This window comes from Chenopodium album, chromosome 11 (genome assembly GCF_948465745.1).
Source record: "Chenopodium album chromosome 11, dcCheAlbu1.1, whole genome shotgun sequence".
NCBI classification, from domain to species: Eukaryota; Viridiplantae; Streptophyta; class Magnoliopsida; order Caryophyllales; family Amaranthaceae; genus Chenopodium; species Chenopodium album.
Window position 1 is genome coordinate 1,536,830 of NC_137844.1, and position 14,524 is coordinate 1,551,353.

The 14,524-nt window shown below is 34.4% G+C and overlaps 2 protein-coding genes across 18 annotated transcripts; both read left to right on the plus strand.

The window, feature by feature from the left end:
* Positions 1 to 772: 772 nt before the first annotated feature.
* On the plus strand, positions 773 to 4,242 carry LOC145567116 (uncharacterized). Of its 17 annotated transcripts, none has more exons than XM_081626350.1 (9): positions 775 to 1,095; positions 1,518 to 1,586; positions 1,668 to 1,712; positions 1,957 to 2,056; positions 2,143 to 2,199; positions 2,493 to 2,530; positions 2,717 to 2,836; positions 3,743 to 3,854; positions 3,945 to 4,242. In XM_081626350.1, exons 3-8 carry the CDS (start codon positions 1,695 to 1,697, stop codon positions 3,800 to 3,802), a joined length of 393 nt encoding a protein of 130 aa, XP_081482476.1. In that variant the 5' UTR covers positions 775 to 1,095; positions 1,518 to 1,586; positions 1,668 to 1,694; the 3' UTR covers positions 3,803 to 3,854; positions 3,945 to 4,242. The 17 variants fall into 17 exon arrangements, 11 of the variants coding, with proteins under 11 accessions (XP_081482472.1, XP_081482473.1, XP_081482476.1 ...); XM_081626349.1 differs by having other exon boundaries at positions 1,548 to 1,586; XM_081626356.1 differs by having other exon boundaries at positions 776 to 1,095; positions 1,976 to 2,056.
* A 5,498-nt stretch (positions 4,243 to 9,740) lies between these two features.
* On the plus strand, positions 9,741 to 13,967 carry LOC145567117 (serine--tRNA ligase-like). Its single transcript, XM_081626357.1, has 9 exons — positions 9,741 to 9,976; positions 10,847 to 10,917; positions 11,004 to 11,165; positions 11,363 to 11,468; positions 11,974 to 12,167; positions 12,527 to 12,630; positions 12,710 to 12,893; positions 13,175 to 13,354; positions 13,523 to 13,967. Exons 1-9 carry the CDS (start codon positions 9,844 to 9,846, stop codon positions 13,730 to 13,732), a joined length of 1,344 nt encoding a protein of 447 aa, XP_081482483.1. The 5' UTR covers positions 9,741 to 9,843; the 3' UTR covers positions 13,733 to 13,967.
* Positions 13,968 to 14,524: the final 557 nt, after the last annotated feature.

Sequence of the window (14,524 nt, forward strand, 5' to 3'; positions counted from 1 at the left end):
GTATGAAGTGGGGCGGGGCGGGGCGGGATGGGGCGGATACACTGTAAAATCCACCCCGCCCCATCACTCATGGCGGGTATGATTTTTATCCAATCCCGGCCCCACCACCCGCCAAACCAAGATCCATCCCCACCCAATTGGGGCGGGGATGGGGCTGGTCTCCTACTTGACCCGCCCCACTAATATCCTTATTCACAACCGAAGTATGGACGTCTTTTGGGGGCCTATGCTATTATAGAAAAAGAAAGTCTTACATATATTTTGAAATGATTATATAGGAAAATGGGATCTCTTCCCCTTGAGTTAGCTTTTGGAGATGACTCTAATATTGTTTTGTATTAATGGTATTAAAGTTGACTAGCGCTCCTTTACGCCTTCATGTGATCGATAGAGGTGACGTCGTTGCTCGTACGTGGCAAGGAGCCTTCTCTCTCTTCTACCTTCTCCCTTATTATAGGCTGCGAAGAGGATAATATATTATGATCAATCGCAAGATATGGTCATATGGGGGCTCATATGGGATTTATAAAAGTACAATTAAATCTCATCCCTTCAAACCCTAACTTTTGAAATGACTTTCCGTCAAAATGAAAATAAAAGTGGTTAAGAGATACAAACCCACATTTAAAGCTCTAACTTTGAAACATCTCAATGTACTTCGTATAATTCATCAAATTTCTACGTCTCGAGCATTTATTTTGGAACGGAGATACCCAATTGTCCAAACATCTATAAACCATATAAAAGTTCAAGAGGGGAGTTACTGTTGTTATGAATAGTAACTTCTGGCGCTATTACCCCATTGCCCCCAAAATTAATACATTGCCAATTTTGCCCTTCTGCTTTTCCCCTTAAGTCGGTGCTTTTTTCCCCATTTCCTGTGTTCTTGCTCCTTCATTCATTCATTCATGGCGGTGGTGTTTGACTGCTTTCTCTCTCCTTAGATTACTTGCTCTGGTCATTTTTGGGCTGAATTTGAGTAATTTTCTTCTCCACTCACCTGCTTGGCTCATCTCACTTTCTCTCTCCTCCTTCGAATTCGTCGCTCTTAAATGGCCAAAGAACCAGTTCGCGTCCTCGTCACCGGTGCCGCCGGTAAATTCTCTCTCCTAATTTTTGTTTTCATCGATTCAATTTTAGTTTTCCAGATCTATTTTGATTCGTGTTTGATTTTTTTTCTGTTGCGATTGATCTATTTTGATTCCTATTCAATTTTTGTTTTCATTTCTAGATTGTTGTTGATTTGCTATATGTGTTAATCTGCATGTGAGATCTAACTTTTTGTTTGGTTTTGATTTGATTATTAAGTTTTTAAAGCTGATTTTTGTGTTTTGGTGCATTTTTTTGAATTAGAAAAAATTAAATTCTGATTATTATTGTTGTTCATTTGATGGTTAATTACCCAACATTTGATTTACTTTTGTTGATTGTGAAATCGGGTGACGTGAATTTTTGTGGGTATTTGAAAAATTGAGTTTTTTGTGGTTTAATTTAAGTTTGTAATTGATTTTTTCTAGTTATCCTCTCTTTAATTTGAACCGATTCAGGAACTTCAACAGAATGAACACCCTGACCTTGCTCTCAAGGTTCGCAAACTCTAATCCTTAACTCTCTATGATTTTATTGCTTTCTTGCTATGATTGAATTCGTCTTTGATCTTATGTTAGCATTTGTTTGGTTTGATTCGGGATTAAATGTGTCAAATTATCAAGGTAATTTTCTCTAAATCTCTACTATTGCATGTTTGAAATAAGGATATTTTTTTTGGCTGGGTTGCTAATACTCCTCTGCATAATTTATGGGGTTAATTTTTTTTCTTTTGTTCCGAGAATTGTACATGGAGATTAGTTTTTTTTTTTTAAAAAAAAATTTATTTAAAATATTTAATCGCTTTTCTATAGCATTCCAATTATTCTTTCTAATTTTGTTTAATTTGGGTTGTAAATTCAATTGTAGGATTCGGATAATCTCACAGAAGCTCTCAAGTACTCTGCTCAAATGCTTACGGAGCTCCGAAACTCTAAACTTTCTTCTCCTCATAAGTATATCGATTCGTGTGAGTAATTTCTTACATTTATGATTTTTTGCAAATGTTTATAATAATTTTTATTTTTTCTGATTTTTTAATATGTGTTTTGGAAGCTATGGGAGCTTTCAACGAATTGAGGAAGCTGGAATTGTTCTTATGGATGAGAGCAGGCATGTTTTTTGTCGAGCTTGTGTAAGTTATTAAGTCTTACTTTGAAGATTGTGGGAATTGCTTGAATATGTAAACATTGGGCTTAAGAAGATTCTCGACATATGGTAGCTGCCAATCAGCCATGCGCCCATGCGTAAATGTACAAATGTGAATTCATCGTTGTTAAAAAGACATGATTTTTGTCATTTTAATTGTCTTAATCTATTTTACTTTTTACCATGTGCAAAAGTATTTATTAATGTGAAGTAACTTCAATTAACCCCAAATTAAAAGGGGCACTTCTATGGTATAGGTAAACAGGGAGATTTCTTGCAAAGCATTGATTTCAAGGTCAGTGTCAAGAAGCTAGAAGAATTCAACTTACCATTTGCTTGGCAATGACAACATAATTTCAAAATCTAATCTCAAATTTCAATTTGTATGTGTCCACTTTTCGAAGCTTATTTTCGAATTCATTAGGTGTGAAATATAAAATTATGAGTTGACTTCTTACATAACATATATCTTTTCTGCTAGACACAATTGTTAATTCAAGCCCATTTAACAAGGGAAACATCAGACCTACCTCCAACATTAAATGGTGATCTGAAACGTGTACTGGAACTTGCACCTCGTCTTCTCGAGGAGTTGATGAAGGTAATTCAAAGCTTTCCCGTGTTCTGGCACTTAGCAAGTGATAATACAAACGCATGGTATGAACCCTTGATATTTTTTATGAGTGTGACACCTGAGGATTAGTGTATTATTATTCTACACACTTCTGATCTATTGACTTTGCTGATGAGTGCTCCTTCTATTCCTTTTTATGGTTTCCTGTTGTCTTATAAAGTTTTTCAATATATGCTGATAAACTTAGACCTTCGGAATAAGCTAGCAATCTCTGCATTTAATTAGCCTACTTTGTTCTAGAAATTTAATAGTTAGGATATTTATCCTTCTCTTCAGTTATCCCAACTCTAGTTAACTTAGTATTGTCTCAAATTTAAGATGCCCCTTCCAGATTTGGTCAAAAGATACAATATGATAATAAATGGTCCATACTCTCCAAAGCGTCTGTGAAAGGAGGGGCACTCGAGAGGTTGGTTTATTTTATGTCAAAACCGAAGTTTTAATTATTCTAATTAATTATTTGTCTATTGGATTCAAATACATCCTTATTAATACGAGTGCTCAATCAAGGTAGTGCTTACAAAGTTTTCTATCATATGTGAACTTAATATTTATCAAGGGAAAATCATGATTCCTGAAGATTACCAAGTATTATCTTATCTTTTTTTTTTATTTTTTTTTTTTATTTTTTTTTTAATAATTGGACAAAGTTTTTAAGGAGTAGTAGTAGATTGACCATACTTTTTCAGTTTAGCTTCCTCTTTCCACATCAAACTCATGTCAATCATATATTGTTGGCTTAGGTGTCAAGTTTACAATTCTGACGCATTTCATTTCTGCCATGGCTGTCTTTTCCAGTCATTTTTTGGTTAATATCTTACACTTATATGCAGATGTTCTCATGTTTCATTAATGTTTTACTTTTAGAAATAGAATGCAGCCTCTGAAAGAACAGTTGATAAGCACATTGAATCATTTGCACACCATATTTGAAACTCATGTCTTTATTGCTCTATGCCGGGGTTACTGGGACCGAATTGGTCAGGTAGGTGGACCTAAACTTGAGATGTAAAACATCTAAGCAGTCTAATATGATGTCCCTCTAAATTTTAAACTACTTATACTTGTGATGCAGGATAAAGCGTGGTATGAAGCTCAATTGAGATTAAGAAGGCTACCATGAGAAGAGGAGGGAAGTTCGTGATTGAGTTTAGGGTTGCTGTTGCTAGGTGGTTGTTGCAATTGTCTGGGGCAAGATGTTGAGAAAGGACATGTGCTGGTAGTTTCATGTTTGTCATGAGATTGATTGCAGCAACGTAAATTTTTTGTAGCATTATTAAGAAGAACATTGTTTTGTTGAATGATTTGTCATTGATTTAAGTAAACCAAATTATATTATATTGGTACAATTTGTGTGTATGCTTTACATTGTAGTTTCAGTTGTCAACCTTGCATTTGAGGATGTGCTTTTGGAAGACAGCAGGGCTATAATTTATTAAAGTGCAACCTACGATTTTTAAAGCTCTTAGAGGATGGACCAAGAATAAGAAAGATTATGAATGAATAAAAGAAAGAAAGAGAATGACAAATAGTTTCATGATGTTTGGATAATAATAGTGAAGAGAAAGAGAGGAGAAAGAAAAAGAGGGAAGGGAAAGGGAGGTAAAAGGAGGGAGAAATAAACTTTTATTTCCTTCCAAATCTTTACAACAATAGAGAGATTTTGGTTTATTATAAGGGGAAGGAAACTAAATCCTTCTGATTAATGATGCTTCAATTCCCTTATTTTGCTCTTCTTTTCCCTCAATTTCTCTTTATCCGCACATAGTTTTTGGGCTAATACAGAAAGAATTGAGTGAGAGGGGAGCAAGTGTAACCTATTTCAAAGCATTAAAAAAACTAAAGAGAACAGGGAGACAAGGTCGGGGGGGGGGGGGAGAGAGAGAGAGAGGTTTTAGGGCAATAGAGGAAGGAAAAGGTAAGAAACACTTCAACTCTTTGTACGTGTTTAATTGTAAAAGAGACTTAGAAACTATGGGAGAGGAAAATGGATAAAAAAGAGGAATGTAAAATGAAGAAAGAAAAATGGCAAGGGGCTTTGAGGAAAGGGAACGAGATAAAGAACTCTTTAGATGACCATCTTTAGTATGTAATCAAGGAGTAGGTAAACAATACTTTTTGAAAAGAATTTAAATTTTGTAAAATCATATGAATCAAGTGTTAAGCTGTAAACGAAGATGGAAAAGGGTTAGAAGGGGTATAAGAAGCTAGAGTGGGACGGAATACCAAGTAGGGATTAACTTTGTATATTATGTTACATATTTGGATAAGGAGCAAAGAGGGATAAATTAGAGAGAGAGAGAGAGAGAGAGAGAGAGAGAGAGAGAGATTTCGAGGCAATAGAGGAAGGAGGAGGTTGGAAGCACTTCAAAAGACCAACTTACACTATGTTTGGATAACAATAGTAGAGAAAGGAAGGGGAAAGAAAAAGAGGGAAGGGAAAGGGAGGTGAGGGAAGGAAAATGGAGGGAATTGATTTATTAAATAGGGAAGGAAATGGATCCTTCTAATTTCCTCCCTTCCGTCCTTGCATTAGATATCCAAACATAGGATATGCATCCCTCCTTTTCTCCTCTCTCTCTCTCTTTTTCCATTTCTCTCTATCCAAACATAGTGTTTTTTAATTGTGGAATTGAAGAGGCTACGATATAGGATGGGGAGAAATTAGAAGTATGAAAATGAAGAAAGAAAAAGGTTGAGGGGCTTCAATAAAAGAGAAAGAGATGAACATTTTACAAGACCATTATTTCTATAATGTAATCAAGGAAAAGATAAAAAGTATTTTTCAAAAAGATTCTAAAATGTGCAAAACTATATAAGTCAATTACTAAATATAAAGAAAGATGGAAAAGGAAAGGAGAGCAAATGAGAAAGGGGGGCGGCTAATGAGAGTGAGTGTTAAAAAGCAATAAGTTAATGATTATTATAAGTTGAAAGATTAAGAGTGTGAAAATGAAGAAAGAAATAGAGATGAGTCATCCAACAATCAAATAACAAATAAAACATAAATATCAATATGCATTAATATTATAAGTCAAATGTTACACTATAATATCAATTTTGCAGTGTCTTGGGCATCAACAGTGACCAACAATCGAACTTATTTCTAATGAGTAAAATTACGAAATACGTTATGTACATGATGTTAGCCGTAGACAGTCATAGTTAATGAAATGTATAATTTTTCAAAATAAAAAGAATTTATTTGGGAAAATGGAAAGCCCTAGACAACTTCCTTAACCAGTACGTTGCTTTTACCATTCACATGCATACAAACCTAAACATTACAATCATTAAAACATATCCAATTAACATAAACCAAACTTGCATGCATTTTAACAATCTTCAAAATAACACACATATTAACATGAACAAATTTACATATCATAGCATGGGGGGGGGGGGGGCACGAGTATTTGATAAGAATGTCATAAATAGCTACGTATCTAAAAAAAGAATAAAGGAATGGAATGAAGAGATAGCGAGAGAGAAAGAGAGAGAGATTTGATAATATTTAATAAGATTGAGAAAAATAAGTCCTCTCATATTCGTGAAGCCATGCGAGGAAGGTATATATTCAAGTAGGTTAGGGATTTACCATAATCATCTTTGATTTTTTTTTAAAAGCTTATAATATATATATATATATATATATATATAGGGGGAGAGAGAGAGAGAGAGATGATCACTTTTGAGCGTTTTAGAGCGAAAATAAGGATGAACTATGAAGCACTTAAAAAGAGGGAGAACTCGGAGTACGCTTCAATAGAGGAGAAAAAAGGGGGTGCATTGATTTTTGTGATGCAGCTATGGAACTTGCCCTGTCCTTGGAGAAGCTTATAAATGAGAAATTGGTGAACTAGCAAGCCATTTCTCAATTGTTAGATGTCTATACTTCCATTTTATTTCTATGTCAATGAAGCTTTGTATATAAACTCAAGCCTGTAAAATAATGTGTGAAATAGGATTGAGGTGTAAAATTAGCTTTGCAGGTCTTGCTAACAATAATATCTCTTTTTTGTTTTCAGTCTGAGAAAAACAATGATGTGCAATTGCAAGAATATATTGAGGGGCAAGTTCTTAAATGAACATGTAATCTTTGTGGGGTTTCCCCCCTTTTGCTGTTTGGTTTTGACTGTTCACTTTTAAAATGTATATCAGATAAAATTATGTTATCATTGCTAAATAATTGGTTGAATGTTAATACCTGAAATATGGTATGGTTTTATTCTACTTTGGAGATGAGACAAAAAGTTAATATTGATAAAGATGTTGGCTCCAATCAAAGGTTGTAAGATTGAGGGAGATAGAGAATAGTTTGTTTTATAAAAAAACTAAATTTTCTAGGGAATAAGCAATCAAATATCTATGAATTATGCAAAATTATAATGAATAAGTAAGAATAGAAATGAGGAGAAAGAAGGGGATCAAATTTTAAAAGGCTTTTGAAATTTGTAAAATTGATTGTAGAAGACAAATGAGTAGTTGTAGATGAAGAAAACACATAATCATGCATTCCATGTTCACAAGCACACATTAATACTCTTAGAAAAACACATTTAATCAACCAACTAAACGAGGATTGAAAAAATAATTTGCTTGAGATGGAGGAGATGCTTGAAAATGAAAAATAACGAGGGAAAATAAAATTGGGAAAGAGGTAGATGAGAAGGGAGCCATGGAAACAAACAAAATGAATGATGATGAGGGAAATCAAGAATAGTTAGGTCATGAAATAGAGGGAAGGGCAAATATGTAATTCACTACTTTAGGATAGAGGGCGTACGGAGAATTACAAAGATACAGAGAGAGGTCGTCATTGGAGATAGAAAGAGATAGAGAGAGATCTCGCGGCAATAGAGGAAGGAAGAGGTGCGAAGCCCTTCAAAAGACCATTTTGAATGTCTAATAGTGAAAAAGGCTACGAAGTAAGGGAAGGATAGAAATTAGGAGTATGAGAATGAAAAAAAAGGTTGAGAGGCTTCAACAAAGGAGATCGAAAGAGATGAACATTTTAGAAGACCATTTCTATAACGTTATCAAGGAAAATATAATGAGAATTTTTGAAAAAAGATTCTAACATTTGTAAAACCATAAAGTCAATTGTAAAAATTTAGAGAAAGATAGAAAGGGAGAAGAGAGAAAGTGAGAAGGGGTGATAATGAGAGCAAGTGTTAAAAGCAATAAGTTAATGATCATTATAAGTTGCAAGATTAAGAGTGTAAAAATGAAGAAAGACAAAAGGAGAAGATGGAGCAAGTGTTAAATTTTCACTATTGTTTGTCTATAGTCTATCACCATGATATTCAAAATGGGTTGGTAATAAATAAACCTAAACAAAGAAGTTGTTTTAGTATATATTTTGAGTAAGGATGACCTTAGAGTCAATAATAGGGGTGAAATATCTTACAAATATTTTCGAATATATTCAACTCTAATTTTGAGAAGAAAAAAAACGTACCAAAGGAGTTATAAGGAGCCAAAAAAAATATTTAAATCATTCTTGTAAAATCGTGCTAGGTTTATCAGTAAGTGTTGTTTGTTTTGTTTTATTTTGTTTGTACAATCGTAGTAATAGCTAGCTTTAAAAAGAGATGGAGGATGGAGGGACAAAAGAGAAGAGGGAGAGGGGGGAGAGAAAGTGAGGGGAAGAAAAAGGGAGAGGGAGAGGATGAGATATAGGAAGGGAGGAAGGGAGAGAAAAAGTTTCGGGAATGAGAGAGATCGAGAGAGAGTGTATATGTGAGAGAGAAGGAGCCGGGAAAAAGAATGGTTGTGACTCTCGTGAGAGAGAAGGCGAGCCGAAAAAGAGTCTGCTAAGAAAGTCTTCTTTTATGTCAATAAGCATACACAAATTCAGCTTTGCTATGGCAGTGCGCCAATGCCACATGATGTGAGACGCTCATGTTGAAACACTATATTTCGACAATGGCGATGTTTACAGCGAAATAACAAATGAATTTCTACAAGTAATTGAAGATGCAGGAACATAAGTTGGAAAAAATGGTATCATATTTCTTAAGAGTGAATGTCCTATTATCTTATAACTAGCCTTACATCCATCCTAAATTGTCTTATATGTACTGTTTAGGTCAAATTCTGAGTTAGTTGTTCATTAAGATTTTACTGAACTTCAAGTACTTGCAGATGCAGGAACATAAGTTGAAAAAATTGGTATCATATTTCTTAAGAGTGAAAGTCCTATTATCTTATAACTAGCCTTGCATCCATCCTAAGTTGTCTTATATGTACTGTTTAGGCCAAACTATGAGTTAGTTATTCATTAAGCTTTTGCCGAACTTCAATATTGTGTAATATAATGTAATCCTATGATTATGGTCATATCTCATGATAGTTACATGAATCTGAAAAATGAATCAATATTATACATGTTTACTAATGTTAATATTTACCTTTGCACCTATAATGGTATTCATATATGTAACACTGTTTTATTTTTCGTGTTCATCTCACACTTTGATTCATTTTATTTTTGACGGGTACACTTTGATTCATTTGCTACAAGATTGCTTATAAATCAATGTGATCTTTTTTTTATTATTTTTTATTTTTACATCACATATGCTTTAAGTTACTAAAAACTTGCCTTGATACAAAAACCCAAATATAAATCACTAATCTACCTTATAAATATACCTACATAATTAAGGCATACAATATAGTATACTATTATGCAATTTATCATACATCTTAATGATTCTCAAGATAACAACACGAAAACACGCACCACTATCCATATCATGACGTTGGAGGGGCGCGCGCACTAGTTATTCAAAGGTCAAAACCTTGACATTTCCTCTCACGGTAAACGATAGGGTTTTCTTTTAACCCCAGTAGGCCAGTACTACTCATTCCATTAACAAAACTTCTCTACTCAGCTGCTTTTCTTCTCACTTTCTCTCTTTAGCCGCCTCCATTATCGTTTACTCGAGATTTAATCTGAGAAATTAAGGATGTTGGACATCAACCTATTTCGAGTAGATAAAGGAGGAAACCCTGAAATCATTCGTGAATCTCAACGTCGTCGTTTCGCAGATGTAGCCATTGTCGACGAGGTTATCGCCCTCGATCAAGAATGGCGCCGACGTACTTTCTCTCTCTCCTCTTTTTCATATTTTTGTTTTTTGAAATGAATTCTTCAATTTTAATTTTCTGGGTTTTTGCTTTTGATGTTTTTGGGTTGCTTTAGTAATGGATCTCTGTTATTTTTGTGATGATGAAGTTGCGTGGTTAGTAAGCTTGAATTTCTAGGAAAGTTTTGATTTTTCTGTGTGTAAAATTGGGGGAGAATGTTAGAATGGTGGTTTGAAGTTGTTTTTACATGTAGAAATTGAAAATATTGGTTATGATTGGGAAAATGTAGTTCAATTTATAAATTGATTAACCTAATTGTATGATTAAATTTGCCGACTTATTTTCTTTTCGAGGATCGAATTTTGGGAAATTTTACGGAGATTTTTGGGAATTAGTTGGTAGCTTCAAAAGATCACCAACGATAATTCTACATTGTTTAGGTGTTTGGGACTTTTGGTCGAAACCCACTTCATTTAGTTGCTTAAATCCTTGAATAAAGAGAATTTGATTCCTTTTTGTAGCATTAGTGATAATGATGACAGTTAGTTAAAGATAAACTGTATAAAGTTCTTACTTAAGTCCATTAAATATAAATTTGAATTAAACTTTTGACTTGAGGGTTTAGTGTTGCTACAGATTAGAAACAATATTGTGTTTCGTTTGCAGTAATTTAGTGCTGTGTCTGTAAGTATTCAGGTTTTGAAGTATATTTTGATCGAAAAGCTCAACTGGACAAAGGAGATAGATTTGATCACAATGTTGTTTAATTGGTCATTAGTTATTACAGTAATGCGTAGAAGTTTACTAATTACCTCAGTGGTTCAAATAGTTTTTCATCACCTCAGTCCTCAGCGGTCAACTTGATAAATGATTGTTTGTTAGGTCAATTTGAGCTAGAGAGCTTGCGCAAGGACTTCAATAGGATCAACAAAGAGGTGGCACGCCTGAAAATTGTGAGTTGCTGATTGTACTCATGATTTGCATGTATTTAAGAATGTTATTTTGTCTTCCGAAATCTTACCAAGGCAATTCTGTGCAGAAAGGTGAGGATGCATCTGAAATGATCAAAAGCACAGACGAGAATAAGAAATCAACTGCAGAGAAAGATGCTGAAGTTCAGGAAGTTAAGGCTGCATTGTATGCTAAATTGGAATTGATTGGGAATCTGATTCACGATTCAGTCCCAGTTAGCAACGATGAGGTATGAATGTATATGGAAATCAAAGTATCTTCTACATTTCTTGGTGATTGGATATAGTGCTTAAGAATTATAAGAAATTACTTCGTTTTCATTTTTTGGTGGTTAGATATAGTGCTTAAGAAACATAAGAAATCAGGAAAAAAAAATGCTATTTAATCAGACTTGGTGCCCACAAACTTGTTTGTATGATGATGTAGGCAAACAATGCTGTGATCCGAACGTGGGGTGAAAGGCGAATGGAACCAAAGTTGAAAAATCATGTTGACCTTGTTGAGCTTCTTGGGATAGTAGATACGAAGAAAGGTGCTGTATTTCTTGTTTATGAAAGCTTTGTATTTTTTACTCAAGCGTTATTTTTAATTCTTCTTTGTTTAATTCCTCACCTCGTTTTTGTGGATACTCATGTGTTTAATCCCTCACCTCATATTTTCTCATTTCTGCAAATTGAATGCTCTCCACTACTGATAAAAATAGGAACAGATTCATTGATTGTTTTTACGGCTCTCTTTCTGTGGCTGCTTGACGGATGATTTTGACTATGAATTCAGTTTCTATTGCTTGGAATTTGAATTTGTTTTGTTTTAGCTGATCATTTTGTCACTCTATTTTAATGTAATTTAAGTCCAACTCTCGCGTACTCTTGGGTGAAGGTAATATGCATTCAGTGAGATAGTGTCCTGCAACTCATATTTATGCAACCATATTGTCCAGTCCTTCACAACACTGTCATAGAATGTCGCTTAGATAGTATGCATAGATGTTTCATTTCCTATCTAATGGCTAATTGTGCCAAATATGACATGTACAGGCTCCAACGTTGCTGGTGCTAGAGGTTTTTACTTGAAAGGTGATGGCGTCCTTCTGAATCAAGCTCTGATAAATTTTGGTCTCAGTTTTCTCTCATCAAAGGGATATACACCGTTAATGACTCCGTTCTTCATGCGGAAAGATATCATGGCAAAATGTGCTCAGTTAGCCCAATTTGACGAAGAACTTTACAAGGTAAAATTTTCACTGTGCAGATAACTGTTTGTGTATGAATCTTATGAGGTATGTATGTATGTGCTGTCCTCACTGTTGATTTTTCTGTCATTAAACTCATTATACTATGTACTGGGTTGAACCATCTAGACATTCCCCATCATATTCCTGTGATGTCTATGTGTTACTGATCAGATTTAGTCTTTAGAGAATATTGTTTATCTTACATTAAAAAAAAAACCGATTACTACTGCTCACTGGCTGTTGCTGGTTGCCTATGCTTTGGTTTCTGATGAGAATGGATGCATTCTTGCTTAGTTGTCTGGCTGTTCAGTAAGTAAATTGTTGAAGCTTAAGTTGTTGATTCATATTTCCAATAGGTAACTGGTGAGGGAGATGACAAATATTTGATTGCCACTGCTGAGCAGCCGCTTTGTGCTTTCCACTTGGATGATTGGATTCATCCCTCACAACTCCCAATAAGGTGCAATCTTTGTTCTTTTGTGCAATTGGAATTATTTGATTCAATGATTGTGTCCTTATATTTGTGTTATCCTTGTTAGATATGCTGGATACTCATCGTGCTTCCGGAAAGAAGCAGGTTCACATGGGCGAGATACTCTTGGAATTTTCCGAGTTCATCAGTTTGAGAAAATTGAACAATTTTGCATCACTAGCCCGAATGGAAATGATTCATGGGATATGCACGAGGAAATGTTAAAAAATTCTGAAGAATTTTATCAGCAGGTATATTGTTTTCTCCTGTCTGCAGTATTCTGTGTAGTGTGTACTATGTGTGTTGTATCCACTTTAAATTTATCATGATAACCGTTTAGGGTATCTGACTAACCACATTTCGTAGCATCCTTGAGTTTGTTAATCAATAAACTCTCTGGCATGTTTTGGCGTGTTTCTTTGTTTTAGTATGATTGATTTGCAATTGCTGCATGCTGCCCCTTTCTTTATTCTGGTCCAGGGTGTTCTAAGTCTAGTTCAGCCTTTAAAGTTGGTTTCTATTGCCATTGCAGCTGGGACTTCCTTATCAGATTGTGGCTATTGTTTCTGGTGCCCTGAATGATGCAGCAGCAAAGAAGCTTGATTTGGAAGCTTGGTTTCCTTCATCTAATCAATATAGAGAGTTGGTGTCATGTTCAAACTGTACAGACTTCCAGTCAAGGAGACTGGAGATTCGATATGGCCAGAAAAAGGTACTTTGTGAATCGTCTTCTAAATTTTGGTGGATCTCCTATACGGCTATACCTAATTAACCTAATTTAGCATTTATTTGCGACTCCTATTGTTTCAATTAGAACTGTCCATTAAGATGATTTAGTAGTGTATAAATTTGAAGTTTTATATCTTTTGCTTGGTCACAGAGCAATGAACAAACAAAGCAATATGTCCATCTGTTGAATTCAACTCTGACAGCAACTGAAAGAACCTTGTGCTGTATTCTGGAGAACTACCAGAAGGAAGATGGAGTCGAAATACCCGAAGTTTTAAGACCATTCATGTATGGAAAGACCTTCTTGCCTTTCCAGAGCAAACCCGCCCCAGAGGCGAAGGGAAAGAAGTCTAAAGCTTAAGCCTTAATGTACGTCTTACCAGTAGAGAAATTGTAAACTTTAAAACTAGCAGATTTTAAAAAGTAGGTTGAAATTCTCTGCAACTGCACAAAGATTCAACGAGGCATACGACGCCTTGTTTTTGCTGTTGCTAGTAATTTTTGTTGGATTTGTCACCTTGATTTTATCTTAACTGAGAAATTGTTACATTGTAGTGGAATACACCATCATTTTAATCGTACTCTTTTGGCTGTGATACAGTTCTATCTTTTCTACTACGTATATTATTTTCTTGATGGATTTTGATCCTTGAGCAAAATTTTGAGACATTTGAATGGTTATTGGTAATTTTATACGGAGTTAATTTTGCATGAATTATTTTACAAGATTGGCATAATGTGACGCCTGCAATTGAATGATCATTATGTGACAAAGATGATCAATATAGTTTTGCACTTCTGTCTTACCAATTTTATCGAGTAAAACAGTATTATTTAGCTAGTACTATAATATTTTTTTTTGTTGCTAATAACTAATATTTGGTACATGTCATTTGATGAAGAAGTAAGATGGTATTTTTAGTTTAGAACTTTTGATATGATAATTTTATAAAATAATATGTTGTATTCCGTACTTGCAAAGCTTAAAACCATGTTGATAGCATTTGTTGTACTAAGACATCCAATTAAGTTAAATTCTACTACATATTATATTGGCTGATTCATTTATTTAGCGAATAGCGAAATATACAAATATTTTACAAATTAATCTCAAAACATAGTTGATACGGAGTATAAATTATGACAATATGTT